Below are 19,341 nucleotides of genomic sequence, written 5' to 3' on the forward strand. Positions count from 1 at the left end.
CTGTGTCTGTTTCCAGTGGCAATGTATTATGTACATCAGGCAACAGACAGGAATCCTGGTTATTTATGTGAGAAACACAGATCCATATGGAAGGGACATTGGGGCTTGCTACTGGGGTTGTCACACAATTGTAATCCCTAGTGGGAAAAAAAACACCCCACTTACTCTCAAATACCCAAGGAAAATGCACATTCGGTTCTGACTTGCTTCCTGAGCTCTGCTGTTTGGGGGCCAAGTCTCCACACCTACGTACCTCATTGATGCTGATCTCAGCCTCCACATACTGTAGTCCCTTCTGAAGAATGGAGATGAGGGCGGCCGGCGGCACTAGCGTCCCATTGATGTTGGACTGACTGATGTGGCTCTCGATCCCAAACGTGAAAGCCGAGTGAGAAAAACCTGCAGTGGGAGGAGAAAGTCGAGGTTGGCTGAGACCTGCACTGAAGGGGGGAGGTGCAGTCACTGAGGCTGCAGGATGGCCAGGAGTGTTTCTGATTTGAAGTCAGGGAGAGAGGGATAAATTTGAGACCCAGGAAGGCCAGAGTTGATATGTGATGGACTAACAGCCTTTAATAGTAGGACCCTTTAGCGTTATTGAGAACAAAACAGAGAACAGAGAATGGGGTCTGCCCTGCGTACCCTGGTAGGGTATTCCTGTCACAGATGTTCACCAACTCCCTGGGTTGTAGCACTCTCTACAGAAACTCAAACAGAAGCCTCTCTGTGTTCCCAGCTGCAAGCAAACAGGGTGCCTTTCTTTAGGCTAAGATGAGGGGACCGCAAGTGCTGAGCTCTGAGCACTCCCAGCATGGGGGTACAAGTGCATGACACAAGCCAATGTTTGAAGATGGAGAAGAGGCCGTTTTGGACTGGCTGGTGTGGCATGGAGTCGTTTTCTCAAAACACTGGGAATTTATTTTGCTAATAGATGCTGGCTCTTTCCCTGTCCTCCCCAAGGCATCTTTCTCTCTCATTCCCTGCATAGGAAGCTGCTGATAAATAAACCAATTGGCAATGTAAAGGTGTTTTCGGATAAGCATCGGATGAAGGTTCTTGAATGAAGATGTCGGGAGAAGAGTCAGGATTGTTCCAGCACATAGAAAGTCATGCCATACACTCATGTTTAATGCCTGATAGCATTTGGTCATTTGTCTCCTCCAAACCTCAGGTTGAAATGTGATCCCAATGTTGGAGATAGGCCTGGTGGGAGGCGTTTGGGTCGTGGGGGCAGATCCCTCATGAATGAGTTCTGGCTCTGTTGGGTCCCAGAAAGCTGGTTAAAAGGGTGTGGCACCTCCCCTACCCTTCCTGCTCTCATCATGTGACACGCCAGCTCCCCTTCCTCTTCGACCATGAGTAAATGCCTTCCCGAGGCCTCAGTAGAAGTAGAAACTGGCACCATGATTTTTGTGAGCCAAATAAACCTCTTTGTTTTATAAATGACCCAGCCTCAGGTATTCCTTATAGCAAGGCAAACCGACTAACACAATGTCTGTTTCAAGAAAAGGTAATGGCACAGAACATGGAAGGAGCACTGAGAATTCACATGGGGATCTGAGGTTGATGCAGAAGCTGCAACAGTTCTTCCTCGGCGACAGGGAGGTGGCTTCTTACTGCTGGGGAGTCTAGGCTGCTGAAGGTATTTTCTTAGAACAGGTAACTCCATCCAGCAGGGCCAGATCACCTTACTTGGTACGAGGCAGTCTGGGGGTACACGGGAGCTTGAAATCTCTGGGGAGGTAGAAGCCATGGGGGAATCTGGGGACCCGTGTGTGCAACATGAGCACACTCCGGATATGGCCCCAAATTGGGAGTTGGAGCCTGGGGAAGGGTCCTGGGGGTAGCCAATCCGGGATGTCCCCGTCCTCTCAGGCTCTGTGCCTGGGCACACAGAGGTCATGCTGAGGCCATGGCAGTGTCCCCTGTGCCTACTGACCACATCTTACAGCTGTGCATAGTGAGTGTTCTTGTCACCCTTCCTGGAGGCAGATGCCCCCCTGGGCTGATTCAGATAAGATCGGGCACACCTAGACCAATGCCCATAATCTCTGGTTCACCTTTATGTTCATTGTAATACTAAAAATCCCACCTCTAGAGAAGTCACAGTCATGTTGTGCACATGCAACGTTATGTATAAATACGTTCTCACACTGTGACTGTGCACTAGAAACCCCACCCTTTTCACACTTAACCCCACACTCCACCCTGTGTAAAATGCTATGTGACCTGCGTGCCTTTTCCAATTGGGAGCAGTTTTTTCCTGCCCAGCCACCTGCTCCTGGACCATCTTCCCTGTAGGTAAGTTCCTGAACAAAGTCTATCTCATTCATTATCTTCAGGTCATTTCTTCAGCTTCTTGGACACAGTGCCTTTCTGAGGGGTCTTTGGAGGTCTGGTACTACACCATATGAGTGAAATGGACCCCCAATGCTTGGCTCCCTGGCTAGAGCTTGGGTGGGCACCAAAGACATTCCCACAGCATGGCTGTGAACTCTCACACTGTTGACATGTTCCACTAATCAGGCAACTGAGCAGGTTGCAGGAGTCATGAAAGTGAGCGCTCCAACTCCCACGAAAGGACCTTCTTCTGCCCACTGTTTATGGCAAAGCCATGGGCAGCTGGTGGTCCCAGGAGGCACAAATGCCAAACTTGCTAGGTATGTGTTTCTCTTATGCTCTCTTTCACTCAAAGTGGGGTAGTGGGAGCTGGCTTCCCTCGGCTTCCACATCAGGGCCCTTTGCCTCATGTTATCCAAATGCAGACTAACCTTGCAATAAACGAAACGCTCACCAGATGGGAATGTTCCTCCATGAAAGGATAGTTGTGTGGGTACACACTCTCCTTCCTCCTTTCTGATGCTTCCCTTTCCTGTCTAATTTCTCCCCTCCTCGATCCGCCGACTCTTACTCCACAATGCCTGGTTACAACGAACATATAAAATATGTAGTTTAGACTGACCTAATTTGTCTAATATGGGAGCTGCTGTTAATTTTACAATGGGTTACACAGAACCTCGTATATTTCTTTACAAAACGATTAACCACCTAAATTAGCTTGCAAAGGAGCCCCTCAGAGGCTCCCCCACCCCAAGACTCCTCCCTGCCTGCATTTTTGGAGGATATAAGTAAAGGCCCTTTATGACTGACTTTTTTCTTTCTCTCTCTCTCTCTATTCACCTTCCTTTCCCCTACCCACTCCTACCAAAACACAACAACCTGCTCCTGTGTCCCCCAATGACTCCATTCTCCACCCTGCCAGAGAGTCTCATCTCCAAACTTTTATCACTCCGGTTTCCGGCAAAGTATGGACTAGAAAAACCCTGTCAATGGATGGAGTGGGACCACACTGGAGTCTTGGCGATACCCCATCCATAGCGTGGAATCTCCCCTATCAACTCTGGCTGCGGTGATTTGGCTCTCGTAAGAATTCATGGCTCTCAAGGCTGACAGGAGCCATTCACCTGGCTCCTTCTCAATGGCTTTAGGCCAATTCACTTAAGCCTCTTAGCAGTCATTCCCTCATTGCCTCCTTTGTCCTTTATGGATAGGTCTCTGAGATCTTTCAAAGGCACCTGACAGGCTCACATCACTCAGCTCACAGGAGTGGGGCTGAAGTCCAAACCCTGGCAGTGGGAATCATCTACCAAATGCATCAGGATACAGCATTCCATGCCGATGAGGGCTCCTGATAATAACACATCTCAGTGACTGATGGAGCAACAGTGGAAGAGAATTCACTGAACGGCACATTTCATTCTTTCACCCATTCATTCATTCCTCAAGCAACACTGGGCCACAGAAGCGACATTGAAAGGCATGTTAAGCGTCACAGAGCATATTCTGACTACATTATCATCTTGAACCAAACCTAGGCATGCTGTGTCTACTATCATCAATCTTGGTAGCAGCTGTTGAGAGTCTGTGCTGTTCATGTTTCACACATAAGGGCAAATACTGGAGGAATCAGGTGATCACCCCAGGTTTATACATGTGATGAGAGGAGGAACTAGAATGTGAACCCTAGACTATGTGACACCAAGATTCACCTTTTACCCTACACTCTAAGAACCACAGGCATAGGAACCAAAATTCTTGAATTCTCAAGACTCCATTTCCATCTGGCTGCCAAACTAGACCACCAGGTGGCTCTGAGCAGCAGCTGCCTTGGGTACAGCCCAGGCAACTCTCAATGAACAGGGTGCAAGGCCCAGTCTAACCCAAGGTTTTTTTAAACGTAGGGTATATGGTTTGGCTGTATAACTCTCTTATCTCTCTACGTGATTAAGCTCTTTCACATAGACTCCATTCTAGACCATGTGGATGACATATTCAGTTAAGGCTTCTTGAAATGAGGGGATGGAGCAGTAAGACAGTCTAAGGCTGTGGAGTCCGAGACTTCTGCAAAGAGAGCTGAGGAGTCTGCTGGAGAGATTTTCCTCACGGAGGCACAATGATGAGTAAGCAGGAGAACGCAGCATGGGATACCATTACCCGAACATCCCTGACCAGCCAGGGTTCTCTACTGGAGAGGGCAGATATCACGACTGGAATTCAGGTGCCTTCGTAAAGACCTGCTGGATGTATGTTCACTGTTCAGACAAGTCCTCCAATTTACCTAAATTTACATTAGCTGCATTTCTTTGGCTGGATCTATACATCTATACGTGGGCTCTGAATCAATGGTTTTTCAGTCCATTCGCTTGTAAGACTTTCTTACTGATTTCTGGTCAATGTGATTTTGTGAGGGCAAGCAGGGGCTAGATGAGGAAAATGTCAGGAGCAGCCAGGATGCTGGATTCTGTCCTCACTCCGACACTGGGTGTCTGGGCTGTGTCACCTCACTTGGCTGGGCCTCCACTTCCTCTTCTGCAGTGTGGGTATAGAAAAGTATCTCAAGGAGCTGATGTGAGAAACTGATGTGAGAGAAGCGACTCCAGACAAGTCTGAATGAAGGAAGAAGAGACCACGATCTAGTGGGAAAGTCATTTTTCCATGTTTCCTTTTTGGCACAATGAGGCCATTAGATGAAATGGCTGCTAAGGATACTCTCCAGTTCTGATATTCATTCTGGGACAGGGAAGTGATTGCTATGGTCTAAATGTTTGTGTCTCCTCAAAATTCATATGTTGGAAACTAATACTCGACTTGATAGTATTAAGAGGTGGGGCCTTTGGGAAGTGATTAAGTCACAAGGGCTCCACCCTCAAAAATGGAATTAGTGCCCTTATAAAAAGAGGCTCGAGCAAGCTCCCCTGTGCTGTCTGCCATGTAAGGACACAGAAGAAGCCATCTTTGAGGATCAAGCCTTCACCATAGACAGAATCTTTCCAGCCTCCAGAACTCTGAGCAATGAATTTATGTTGTGATACTCACCCAGTCGAAGGTATTTTGTTACAGCAGCTTGTACGGACTAAGAACCTGCTTGAAGCCTGCTTGACCGCTTTCTGGTAGGCCACAGCTGCTGAGGCCATGCACTTGGGTGCTGTGGAAGGCACCATCTTGGAAGACATGGTACCTCTGGGCAGGACACTTCTCTTCTAGGGCCAGTCCTGCTTCCACCACTACCAGCACCCCACCCCTTTACTTGGACTCCAAGACTAATGAACACATTCATTTGTAGTCTGTCAGAGTAGTGAGACTTCAGTGCCTTGTGTCTCCTTAGCTTTCCTGAGACTTTGAACACATCTCTTCTGCCCATCAAGACATATGTAGGAACAAAGACCAGAATGCCCATGACAGACGGAACACTTAGGACTGCCCTAACAGCAGGTAAAGAAGCTTGGTGGTACCTCAATGAAAGATTCATGTGCAGGAGATGGGATAGTGTCCTTGGTGTTTAGGACTGGGCTAGCCTGGAGACATTCCTGAAGCCTGCAGGCTCGCTATCTGCTTAGGGAAGGCATCCCTGATGAATCTCTCGATAGCAGGGCTTCTCAATCACAGTATGGCTGACATTCTGGCCGGATTATTCTTTGCTGCAGGGGCACTGTTCCATGCGTTGTAGAATGTTGAACAGCATCCTTGGCTCTGTCCACTAGATGCCAGTAGCACTCACTCCAATTGTGACAACGAAAAATGTCATAGAATATTGGCCAATCAACCCAATGGTTGAGAAATGGATGCCCTAAAAGGCCACTATCCACAGCCCTACACTCCTCACACCTCGGCTTGATTCTAATTGTTGCCAGTGAAAAGCAAGCCACCCTCTGCATGCAAATGGTCACAGGCTTTACATAATACACAGCAACAGAAAGCAATCAGATGAGGTATTATTCCCAAGGAGACAAAAAAAAGGTATAATCCTGACAAACTAATAAAGGCTTAAAATGAGGACCATGTTAATTAAACAAAAAAAAGGTTTTTTAAAAATAAAGTCCTGTCCATTTGGAACAAAAGGTACTATAGTCCCATAAGAGAGAGAACAGTCTGTACAAGAGTTTGTCTCACCCATCAAAGCACTAAAAATAGATTTAAACAAACCAAGTACATGCTCTATGGTTCCTGCAATTATGACACTGCTAAACTCTCACAAATGGCTTCACAAACCATTTGAGTTATACAGTGAACCATTATGCCCCGTTAATGCTGGCCTGATCCAACGGCAAAACCTGCTAAATTATCACTCACAGGCCTTTAGAAATACTGCTTACTTGGCAGGGAAAAGCAGATATTTAATACTCAGGCAGCTGTGGGGTTGGCTTTGCATCTTCAGCTGAAACAAATACCAAGGGCACCAATTTGTAGCATTAAAATCAGAATTTTTATTAAGTATTTAACAGACTTACATAGTTGGAATACTGTCAGCTACCCAAAGCCAAGGGGCAGAGTATGTTTATTTCTACATTGTCTAGACCATAAGTTGGCAAACTGAGGCCCACAGGCCAAGTCTGGCCCATGGCCTGTGTTTGCAAATAAAGTTTTATTGGCACACAACCACTTTACAAGTTGATGTATAGTCTATAGCTGTTCTCACGCTACCATGGTGGAGCTGAGTAGGTGCAAGAGAGACCATATGGCTCATAAAGTCAAAGATACCTACTATCTGCTCCTGTACAGGAAAAGTGTGCTGACCCGATTTTATATACAGTTGGCCCTCCATATGCAATGGCTCTGTATCCGTGGACTCAGTCAACCACAGATCAAAAACATATGGAAAAAAAACCCAATAAAAAATAACAATACAATAATAAAAATAACATAATAAAAAAACCAATACAGTATAACAAACAGCATTTACACTGTATTAGACATTCTAATAATCTAGAGACGATTTAAAGTTTATGAGATGATATGTGTAGGGCATATGCAAATACTACACCATTTTATTCAGGGTCTTGAGCATTCATGGATTTTGTTATTCATCGGGGATCCTGGAATGAGTCCCCTATGGACACTGAGGGATAACTGTATACATATATTATCACCAAGCAAATGTCATGGGTTCCCAGATGCCCTGTCTCTCCCTTCTCTCCGTATCTCCGTATCTCTGCTGTCCACTCGTCTTTTCTCTTCTCTTTGCTACCACTCTGATCCTGGGCCCTTACCCTCTCCCAGCCCTCCCTTCATCTCTCCCTTTCTAACATGCCTGATAATAATGGTAACAACAGTAGCTGGCATTTAGTGATGCTTCCTCATGTCAGGCAAAAGCACAGCTTTGCATGTGCTGTCCCAATGCAACACAAAACCACTGCTGTGACTCTGCTGATTCACTCTGGCCTGCTATTCTCCCCCTCACCTCAGCACAGCCTTCCAAGCCTCCTGTAGCCTGTTCTAAAGCCATACCACCTCTCATGGTGCCTCTGCTGCAAGTGTGTACCTGTTTTCCCACAGTATGACTGCTCATTTTGATCTCTTGGCCTAGACCAGCAGGTCTCAAGCAAGGCTGGTTTTGTGCCCCAGAAGAAGACATTGAACAATATTCAGAAATATCCTGGGCTGTCACAATAGGCCTATGTGCTACAAGCATCTGGTAGGTAGAGATTATCAATACCATTAAACAACCTACCATTCACAAGACAGTCCGCATCAAAACATGATCCAGCCCAAAATTTCAACAAGGCCGAGGTTAAAAAACCCTGCTTTGGAATTCCTTTCCCACACCTGCTGACACCTTCTCAGTGATTATGGCTGTGGGCAGGCCTCCTTCTCCCACAGCAGCCTTTCTTGTGCTCTTGACAGAAAGTGACTGCTCTCTTCTCTGAGCTCCTTCAGTGCCCCTCCCCATCCTAGTATCTCCTCATAGTGTCGTGTGCAGTGTTCCGTGATTCACAGGCATCTCCTGGCTCCTGAGAAGACTGATGCTCTTTGAAGGCAGGAAGCCTAACTTAATTCACTTCATAACACACAGAGCACCCCTCCTCATCACAGCAGCTGGTGCTCAAGATGAATGTGCTGAAAAGATACATGATGAATGACTAAGAGAAACTGGTGAGGCTGATGTCAATGAAGGCAGGAAGAAACTGAATAAAACTGAGTCCTCAAGATTATGAGAATTAAAGGAAAGGGACAAGAATTAAGGATTTAGGCATAACGGCACATAGGAAAAAAAAACTGAGTTTTTCGACAAAGATGACTGCCATACACATGATAGTCTCAAAATACCAAAGAGGGCTCTTGGCCATATGTATACACCTGAATAAAGAACCGATTACATTATTCGAGAATAGTGATAATAATAACAACAATAAAGCTGATGATACTAAGTGCTTACTCTGTGTATCAGTCATTTACATGAATTAACTCATGGAGACTTGGCAGTAACTGATGATTTGGATTTATTTCTCCAAATAAATCCATACTACAGATAAGGAAATTGAGTCACAGAGAAGATAAGTGATTCCCATGGGGGACCACAGCCAGCAAGCAGCCATCTCACCCCTGAATCCACTCTTAATCCACACATCACACACTACCGAAATGTGTTTAGAAACCCTTGATTTAAAATGCTGGCTTTTTAAAAAGAGGCAGAAAGTCATTTAACCAGTAGCACCACTTGCATTACATTTTTCAGCAAAATAAGTTACAAACAAGAGGCTGAATGCTTTCCATATTACTAAAAGCAAAAAGAGATGAACTGGATCTTTTGGCGATGCGCATATAAAGACAGCTAAATTAAGAATAAAGAGATAGTAAACAAACAAAATCAGATGCAATGATAGATAAATTTATTACCATTTCTTTATATTCATGGAACAGCACACTTAGCCAGGTGCCCTGAGGTCTGGGTCTGCCCTCAATTCGTTAGCTTCCTTTTCTGACTAAAAACCTGATAAAATGCAATGATCCACAAGGTCCTTTTCAATTCTGAAATTCTATGGAGAGAAAAAAATTACATTGTCCTAACCCAACAACCTGAGGAGGTGGCTGAGTGACAACACTATGAGAGTCATGACATTGGAAAAAGAATTTATTATTTGCGCCATGTTTCCTAGCTTTGGCCCCCTCCCCTACCTTGGGGAGGTGAATCTTTTCTCTCTCTTTCTCTAATTTGCTTTCTAAATAAACTATATTTTCTAATGTAAAAAAAAGAGAATTTATTGCTCATCATTCCCAAGAGAAAAGGGTGTGTGGGGGTGTACCACACCATGCTACACGGGGCCATAAGATCACTTATCACATGCCAAGAAAGTCAGGAAGCCAAGAAAGAGAGAGGGAAGAACTGGGACTATGCCTTGATGACAATAGTGGTGGGGAAGTAATGAGGTGGGGACATCCCTTATTAGACAGGAAGTGAAAACACACGTTAGTTGTGGTTGGGAGCTTTGTAATGTGATTTTGGTGTGCCTGCAAAAGCTGCCTTATGAGTGGTTAAACAGCTTTGGCTGTTGGTCTGGCCCTATGATCAATGGATGCCAAACAGCCATTGGTTACCACATGTGTCCAATCCAGTGGGTGAAAGAGAAGGGATTTTATGTCATTATGAAACCAAGGTGGTGAACTGCTCACTTCCAGGTAGTACTTCCTTTTGTTTCTGTAAATGTTGATACTTCTCAAACATTCCTATTCACGGTGTCAGCACTGCTGCTTCCCCTCCACCACCAACAGTATTTCTAATCCTAAAGGCTTCTCTAGCAGTACTGCAGCTGCCTCTCTCCTAGCAGGGCTGAGGCAAGGTGGTATGGGTGGGGAGGGTGTGATCAAAAGAAAGATGGAAGAGACCAAGGGTGAGGAGGTGGGGCTGACTGAATATATCACACACACACACACACACACACACACACTCTCTCACTCTCTCTCTCTCTCTCTCTCTCTCTCTCTCTCTCTCTCTCTCTCTCACACACACACACACACACACACACAAGCACATGTGCACATTCTCACAGAGTTAGAAATAGTACACAGAAAAGGGTGAGCGAATTTGAAATCATGCCCTCATCTTTGGGGGCTACTTCAGTATTGGTTCACTTCTCTTCAACAGTGATGGATTAGTCTCACCAGAGGATTACATTTTCTGCCCGAGAAGCAATTCTTATCATATGTAAACTCTAGTTTTATCCATGGTAAAAAGCACAAAAATATGCTGAGGAGAATTCATTTTGATTTTGCAGTCTAAATCACTGAACATGTTCATAGTAGCTTCACATTTTAATGTGTTTATATTTTTAAAAAAGATCCTCCAGGCCCAGTCCTCAATGCCGATCCCAATTCTCTGACGACACTTTGCTAGAGAAAATAAAGTGGGAGAGCAGTGAGAATGTTTTTCTGTGCTGCAGACCTGCTTGAGATGACCCGCCAGAACATGAAATTCAGTGTAAAATGGGACTGCCTTGGATGGCATCCAAAAGAAATACCAAAAGGATCTTGTTAAAATTGGGTTTCGCCTATAACATCTGGCCTGAACCCCAAGGGTGGCGGGTGAGTGCAGCATGGGCCACCAAGCATCGTAGACCATGCGCCCGTGCCAAGTCTATTTTAATATCCTCTAAACATGGGAAACATCCAGCAGAGGAAAGCATTACTCAAGTTATAGACGCAGGCTGCTACTTCCTGCTGGGCTGGGGTGAGGGAATGACCCCAGAGGAGCCCGGGCTGGGGGAGGTTGCTTCCTGGAAATGCTCACAGTCACAGTGGAGGAGGTGTGAGGAACCCCAGCCCCCCTTGCAGTCGGCCACTCAGAAGAGCAAGGGTCAGAGATAGTTGTGTCCTCCAGTCCCATAGTATGGTCCCCAGCAGTTTTGAACCCTCATGAATTTTGGATGATGATATTTGAAAATTGGAAAATAGCATGAATGTCAAATTGGATATTGACACCATTAAAAATCACAATCAAACAAAAGTGAACTTATGACTTTAGGAAGAACAGACAAAGTAGTTTAGAAGACAAGGAAAATAACTCACACTATTAAACAATCAATACGACTTCTGCTCTCACGTTGGGGAATTCCTTCCAGGTCCTTTCTCTACACATATTAATTTTTATGGATAATCCACGTGATCATAGAACACCATGGCCTGGTTCTTTGCCTAGCACACTCTAAGCATTGCCCCCAGTTGCCAATTGGTCTTGATGGCCCCCATCATGGCTGTTCATTTCCACTGAGTAGCTATGTCATCCTTTACTTATAACACCTCTAGGTTTGGCTTTCAAAGATGGATCAATGGCTGCTAACTGGACAGGTTCCAACATTTCAGCTGGTGTTTATCTGTGGCCAACCCAACTTTCCAGTATCTTCTCCTCCTCCCTGCCATCACATGGGTTCCCATCACCAAGATGGTTCCTTCTCCTTAAATGTGCCAGGGTTTGCTGTGCCTCAGGGCCTTGACTCAGGCTCTAGATTTTCCTTGAAATGCTCTTCTTCTCTCTTCGCCTGAGAAATTCTAATTCAAAGCCAGCTTGGGCACCACCTCCTCCTCTGTGTGTGCCCTTTCCCAGGCTCCTGGGATCTTTTGTGCACACGAGGTACACACATTTCTGCTATTGCATTTATCAGTCTGTGACAGATAACTTCGCAAATATCTGTCATCCTCCCCAGGCAGGGAGAACAAAATAACACTTCCTTCTCTCACCTGTATTCCTGACCCCAGCACTCAGGGTGGTACCACTGAATGGACAACCCATCAAGAGACATTTGTGCAACTGGAATGTGACAACTGCTATAATCCTGATCATCAACAAAGACTCTCTGGTACTATCCACATCTCTGTCGGTACTCAAAATAGTTTTAAGTAGCATAGATGCAAATGTTTGAAATTTAATAGTTACTTTATTCTAACGTGTGTTGTACAAACAGAACAGAACTAAACAAAACTAGTTATGTGTACTGGTACATTTAAGAACTGTTTCAATTTAAGAAAACATTTTAATAAAACACTGCAGGTGTATGCAAATATGTCAAAAATTCAGATGAGCAAAGAATTACAGTTGGGAAATAAAAGTTTAGAGAGTGGGAGGCTACAGACCTTTCCCAGTACACACTCTCGTACCTGAAAGGGGAAGAAACTCCTGGTTTCTATTAGTAGTCATGGGCAGCAGGTGGTAGACTACAGCCAGCAGGAAAAACCCCTCTCCCTTGCCTGTTTTTGTAAATAAAGTTTTATTGGAACACAGCTACTCTCAATTGTTTGCATTTTCTTTCTTTTTTTTTTTTTGAGTTGAGGTCCCACTCTGTTGCCCAGACTGAAATGCAGTGTAGTGGCACAATCATGGCTCACTACAGCCTTGACCTCCTGAACCAGGTGATCTTTCTGCCTCAGCAACCCAAGTAGCTAAAACTACAAGTTTGTGTCACCATGCTCAGCTAACTGTATTTTATTTTTTATTTTTGGTAGAGATGGGGTCTCACTATGTTGCCCAGGCTGGTCTTGAACTCCTGACCTCAAGCGATCTTCCTGCCTTGGCCTCCCAAAGTGTTGGGATTACAGATGAGAGCAACCATGCCTGGCCTTGTTTATATTTTCGATGGCTGCTTTTGCCTATGAAGACAGAGTGGAATGGTTACAAGAAATTTCCTACACCTGATCCAGGAGAGTCCTAGACTAGAGCCTAGAGAGGCCCTTAGGAAAGCAGTTTCTGAATGCTCAATTTGTTTTATGAGTTCAGCATAACCTTAATACTCAATCCTGACAAAGATATTCAAAAGGAACATCAGAGCCAAATTTTTCTCAGTAAGAAATGCAAATGTACTAGGGAAAGGTATTAACAAAAGGACAAAATGTTCCAGTCAGGTGGGGTTTATTCCAGTAAAACAAGGTTTAATGTCAGAAAATATATCAACAACTTCTTCAGCTTAATAGAATCAAGAAATATGGTTTAGGAGAGGAAGAGTCTGCTAACAGGTATATGAAAAAGTGTTCAACATTACTAATCATTAAAGGACTGCAAATTAAAATCATAATGAGATACCACATTCCACCTGTTAGAACGACTATTTTCAAAAAGATAAAATATAACAAGTGTTGGTCAGGATGTGGAGAAAAGGGAACCTTTGCACACTGGTGGTGGAAATGAAAATTAGCACAGCCATCATGAGAGACAGTATGGAGTTCCTTGAAAAACTAAAACTAGAACCACCATATGACCTAGCAAACCTACTACTGGGTATATCCAAAGGTAGGAAATCAGTATATAGAAGAGATATCTGCACTGCCATGTTTACAGTAGCACTATTTACCATGACCAAGATATGTTATCAACCCAAGCACTAAACAGCAGATGAATGAATAATGAAAATGTGGTATACAGACACAATGGAATCCTATTCAAACTTAAAAGAGAAGGACATCCTGTCATTTGTGACAATGTGGATGAACCTGGAGGAGACTATGTTAACTGAAAGAAGCCAGGCACAGAAAAGCAAATTCACCATGATCTCACTTATACATGGAATCTAAAAAAGCTGAACTCACAGAAGCAGAGAGTAGCATGATGGTTCCCAGGGGACTGCAGGGCAGGAGGAAATGTTGGGCAAAGAGGACAAAATTTCAGTTAGACAGGAGGAATAAGTTCAAGAAATCTATATACGACATGGTTACTATAGTTAAAAATACTGTATTTTGAAAATGGCCAAAAGAGTAGAGTTTAAGTGTTCTCACTCCCCAAACTGGTAAGTATATGAGGTAACGCATATGTTAATTAGTTCTAATGAGCCCACGTGGAGACACAGGCATCCCTCATCCCTTGGTATCTACAGGGGATTGGTTCCGGGATCAAGCCACAGATGCTCAAGTCCCTGATACCAAATGACAAAGTGCCTAGGCAACTTGGCAAGACCTCTTCTCTACAACAAATCAAAAATTAGCTGGGCATGGTAGCGCGTGCCTGTAGTTCTGGCTACTTGGAAGGCTGAGGCGGAAGGATAGCTGGAACCCAGCAGGTCGAGGCAGTGGTAGCCAGGAGCGTGCCACTGCACTCCAGTCTGGGCAACAGAGTGAGACTCCAACTCAAAAATAAATAAATAAATAATCACCAGATGGTTTAGAATACCTTAGACAATGTAAATACAATGTAAATAGTTGCTATAATGTACCATTTAAAATTTTTGTATTATTTTTATTGTTGTATTATTTTTTCCAAATTATTTCTGATCCATGATTGGTTGAATTCACAGATGAGGACCCCACCAATACGAAGGGTCAACTGTATTTCAAAGCATCACGTTGTACACAAGAAATATACATATACATTTTAATTTGCCAGTTGAAATGAATCAATGAGCAAGATCTGGAGCCAGATGGATGACATTCTGAATCCAACCTTTATGACCTCCTGGCAATGTGACTTGGGCAAGTCAGGACCTTCTCAATATTTTGGGCTTCTCTGTACATGAGAGATGGAGTTGTTTCTATTTCCTAGGGGTTGGTAGGAATAAACAATTTCAGCTGTTAAGCACTTAGAATCATGCCTGGTACACAGTAGGTGCTCAATAAATGTGAGCTATTGTTACTATAACAAAGCAGTGATGATGGAGAAAGAAGTAACACTGACAAGGGTAGGATACCTAGGTGATGGAGGTGTGGGGGGGGGGATCAAAGAATTGAAGACGAGAAGGCAGTAGGAAAGACACTATGGAAAAGAAATGCGTGAATATGACCCTGATGCTTTTATGATATACAACAATACTATGGTCTGAACGTTTGTGCCCCCCCCATTCATATATTGAAATCCTCACCCCCAAGGGTATGATGTTAGGAGGTGGGGCCTTTGGGAAGTGATGAGGTCACGAGAGTGGAGCCTCATGAATGGGACTAGTGCCCTTATGAAAGGGACCCCAGAGAGCTCCCTTATCCCTTCTACCATGTGAGGACACAGTGAGAAGGTGCCATCTATGAACCAGGGAGCCCTCAGCAGACACAGAATCTGCTGGTGCCTTGATCTTCGACTTCCCAGCTTGCAGGACTGTGAGAAAGAAATCTGTTGTTTATAAGCCACCCGGTCTACGGTGTTTTGTTATAGCAGCCCAAATAGACTAAGACAGTGATACAATTATAGGGCAGAGAAAGCTTTGCTTTGGAGTGGAGGGACAGTGGTAGGAAAATGGTGAGGTTAGCAACTGTGGGATTATATTAGGACTACCTGGGAAAAATGCCATCCAAAATACCAGTATGTATGTCATTGGAGAGGTTGGGGATGGATACCCTGACTTAGGGAGGAGAGGAGCAGTTTATTGACTACAGACATGGATGTAGGAGGGGGGAAAAAAGAATCACCTTGGGGGCAATAGCGTTTAAGAAGTAAATGGAAGAGGCACCAACAAAGTAATGCCCGGGGACTTCAGGAAAATGGACAACGTTATGTCTGACCATCCAGATGACCTGCATGCTACTAACCCTGGAAAGGAAGAAAGGGAATGGAATTTGGCAGGAAATAAAATATATCAATGTCAGATACTTTTAAGGTCACATTAGAATTTCAGAGCAGGCAGGTCTTATATGTAATGGTGAATGAACTTTGAAGGCAGGCATCTCGCTAAGTGGCTATTTCATCTTATCTAAAACAGGAAATGTGAACTATCTTAGAATTTTTCACATTATCCCCAAATATTAAAATAGAAAGGAAAATTTAAGTTTTAGTGCAACTTCAACAAAATCCAACCTTTTTTTTGGGTGTTAATTCCAATGGAAAATTTTTTGACTACATTGAGCAAGACACATATTTAAACAACTGTAATTTTATAAACACTCAACTGAATTTTATTCTAATTGCTTTTTCTCCCTCTAACAAATTAATGAGCACAAGAACAGCAAGTCTTGATTTATAAATTTAGCTAGTTTTACTGAAAAAGACTTCTTTTATGAGCTTAGGGGAAATGAGCTTTCTCTACTCTGACAAATTTAAAATAATTGGTTAAAATAGATAAGGAGGAAGAAGAGGCAGAATTTTAGTTTTTACACACTTACAAATTAGAATAATAAACTCAGAAAAGATCATACAACTGAAATTGCATTGGAACCAGCATAGTTGGAGAGTTATGAACATCTGGAATATATGAAAAAGCAACTTATAGATTCTTGCATTTTGCTACTGTAAGTGGTTATAATCACCAAAAAGAACAGTTTAGAAAAACAGTCTTTTCAAACAAAGAGTTCATTTGCAGCTAGCACCATTACAAGAGGATTTGTAATTGAACAATCAGTATGTAATACAGGTTCCTTCATAACCCAGCATGGAAGCGAAGGATCTGTAACCTTATATCAACTGTATTCTGCAAAGGGAGAACAGCTGCACCCATTGGTGGAGAAGTGTACACTATTGATGCCATACAGCTAGTTAGGGTGATGCTCTTTGCTACGTGGAAGGTATGGGTATCACATTCTCCAGCTATGCCACCACTCCTACACACTTTTTAAAGTTATTTTTAAAAAATCAACATCTAACATACACACAAATGCACAGATACCAGATATACAACCACAACCCAGATTTTGATGTGGAATGGCACTGAGGCAGTCACGTACTCTGCTAGTTTTCCTTCTGACCTTCTCAGCATGAGCCACATTGCCCATGGGACTGACCCTCCAATAAAAGCCCTGATGCTGAGGCTCAGGTGAGTGTCCCTGGTTGGCCACACTTCACACGTGTCATCATATATCATTGCTGGGAGAATTGTGTCCGTGTGATTCTATAAGAGTGGACACCTGGCAAGGTCATGCCTGGTTTCTCCCGGACTTTTGTGCTGTGCACATTTTCCCTTTGCTGATTTTAATGTGTATTTTTTTGTTGTAACAGACCATGAGTATACAGATACTGAGTCCTTCTAGCAAGTCACTGAGCCTGAGGGCGGTCATGGGGTACCCCAACACACCACCACAAAACACTGTTTATACCTAACAGGATCATATCAAGTCATGTTACCTCTTTATGTGATTTTAAAGTTATTCCATCCTCTAGTAATGTGGAAGTTTTATTCAGTTCTTCCTTATTTATAATATGATGAAACTAATGTTTTCCTTTATTATTTCTAAAGCAAAGACTGCCATCACCTCAAAGAAATGCCTGCCTTCACTGTTTCATAAAGATTCTTTTTTTAAACAGGGACACACATTAGCAATGTAAAAGAGCCACTGCAGTCAAAAAATATTTTTAGAGACTCAGCTGAACAATAAGCCCTGAACTTTTGTTTAAATTAAGAGAGCTGAACCATTAAAATGATTTCCTGAATCCATGGAAACATGTCTTGCATAAGAAGACACTCCACGGCCCTAGGAAACACACAGGGGCCCACAGGGTAATTTGTCAGCTGCCAGGATTACAGTAGGCAAAGCCACTTAATCATTTTTGTAGATGCAATTATTCACAAATATTAAGAGTAACACCCTTTTCCTGGTTATCTAACCTACTCACCAGGAGGCCCCCTAAAAATCAGATTGCAAGTCTACTACTCCCAATTATTTTATTATCTGCCAGAGAACGCTTTTGGCAGACTTTCCTCTTCCTCAAGGGGAAAAATACCCTGGAAAAATTTAATAAAAACGAGGACTGCATTTTGCTCACCGTGAAAGTCTATTTGAGTTCTGCAGCCGAAGGAATCAAAATGCAGCCCAAGGAGAAGATAAGATGAGGGCTGAAGAAATAAGAATCCCATTAAAACTCCATTTCCCAATAAAAAATAGTTGGAAGAAAAAAAATATCCCACAGCTAAAGGATTTAAATCAGCGGTTCTTAATTGGCATTTGGCAATGTCCAAAGACACTTTTGGCTGTCACAATGGAGGGGAGAGAGTGGGCTGTCTCCCCGAGACAATGAATGATCTAGTCCCAAATATGAACAGTGCCGAGATTGAGAAATTCTGATCTTTTAAAATTTGATTTTATTGTAGATTCAAGGGGTCCATGTACAGGTTTGTTACATGGGTATACTGCATGATGGTGAGGTCTGGGCTTTATTGAGTCCATCGCCCAAATGGTGAGCATGGTACCCAACGGGTTTTTCAATCCTTGCCCCCCACCTTCCCTCGCCCGCTCAGGATTCCCCAGTGTCTGTTGTTCTCAAATTTATGTTCGTGTGCACATGGTCTTTGGCTCCTGCTTAAAAGTGAGAACATGCAGTTTCTGGTGTTCTGGAAAAACTCTCATCTTAATGAATGGGCTAAAACCCATTAATTAATGCATCGTGTTGTAGCCATTCACAGTATCTCCAGAGGTTAAGACCCTTACATCTGCCCTCTTCGCTCAGGCTGAACGTGTATATGTTACAGAATCCTTCACGCAGGTCATAGGGGATATTATAAAAGCATTCTAAGATTTCCTGGTAAGGGGGCAGGGAAGAAGCCATGTGAAAACGTAGCCCACCAAGAGACTAGGGTTCCCAATCCAATGCAGAATTGAGACTCCTGATAATCACCAAGGGAGAACCAGCCAGGTGGGCATGGCAGAGTTTGTTATGTCCATGACAACTGTCGGTCACCTCCAGATGAGTTTTCATGATTCTTCTGTTTCCCAAGGCCCAAGAATGTCTGTGTGGCCATCCATTTCTCAATTAATAGGCTGTTTCTCAAATCCACTATACAGAAGCACACCCCCACCTAAACCTAGGTCTGCCATGTGGCTAATGACCTACAAAATGTCATTAGAATGTCTCGGCTGCCTGTGTTTAGACCACTGTTGTCTTTCTCTCTCTCACAGACATAAAGACAACGGAAACATAAAATGTTTTCGGTTTAGTCTTTTAAAAGGTGAATAACTTTGCAATTATTATGGGCTCAGAGAAAGTGGTAAAACCAGCAAAACCCTGTGCACCCTTTATCCCGCCTTCTCCAATAGTGACATCTTACACTGCTGTATACAGTATCCAACCACAATCAGGACAGCACCAATCACTGGATTGCAAACCATACTCAGTTTTCGTTGTTTCTGCTCTGCATTCCCTGGTGTGCATATGTATCACCTATGCACTTTGATCCTACG

At 43.6% G+C, this 19,341-nt stretch overlaps 1 protein-coding gene across 2 annotated transcripts in view; it reads right to left on the reverse strand.

Moving 5' to 3' along the window:
• Positions 1 to 19,341, reverse strand: part of TBL1X (transducin beta like 1X-linked) — a 71,717-nt gene that overhangs the window by 26,890 nt on the left and 25,486 nt on the right. For both annotated transcript variants that reach the window (XM_008065614.1, XM_021716085.1), the window contains one exon: positions 254 to 399. In XM_008065614.1, coding sequence (XP_008063805.1) covers positions 254 to 399 — 146 coding nt within the window. The remainder of the gene's footprint in view (positions 1 to 253; positions 400 to 19,341) is intronic.

Source organism: Carlito syrichta, unplaced genomic scaffold, assembly GCF_000164805.1.
Source record: "Carlito syrichta isolate Samal-C Ts95f unplaced genomic scaffold, Tarsius_syrichta-2.0.1 Scaffold103472, whole genome shotgun sequence".
NCBI lineage: Eukaryota > Metazoa > Chordata > Mammalia > Primates > Tarsiidae > Carlito > Carlito syrichta.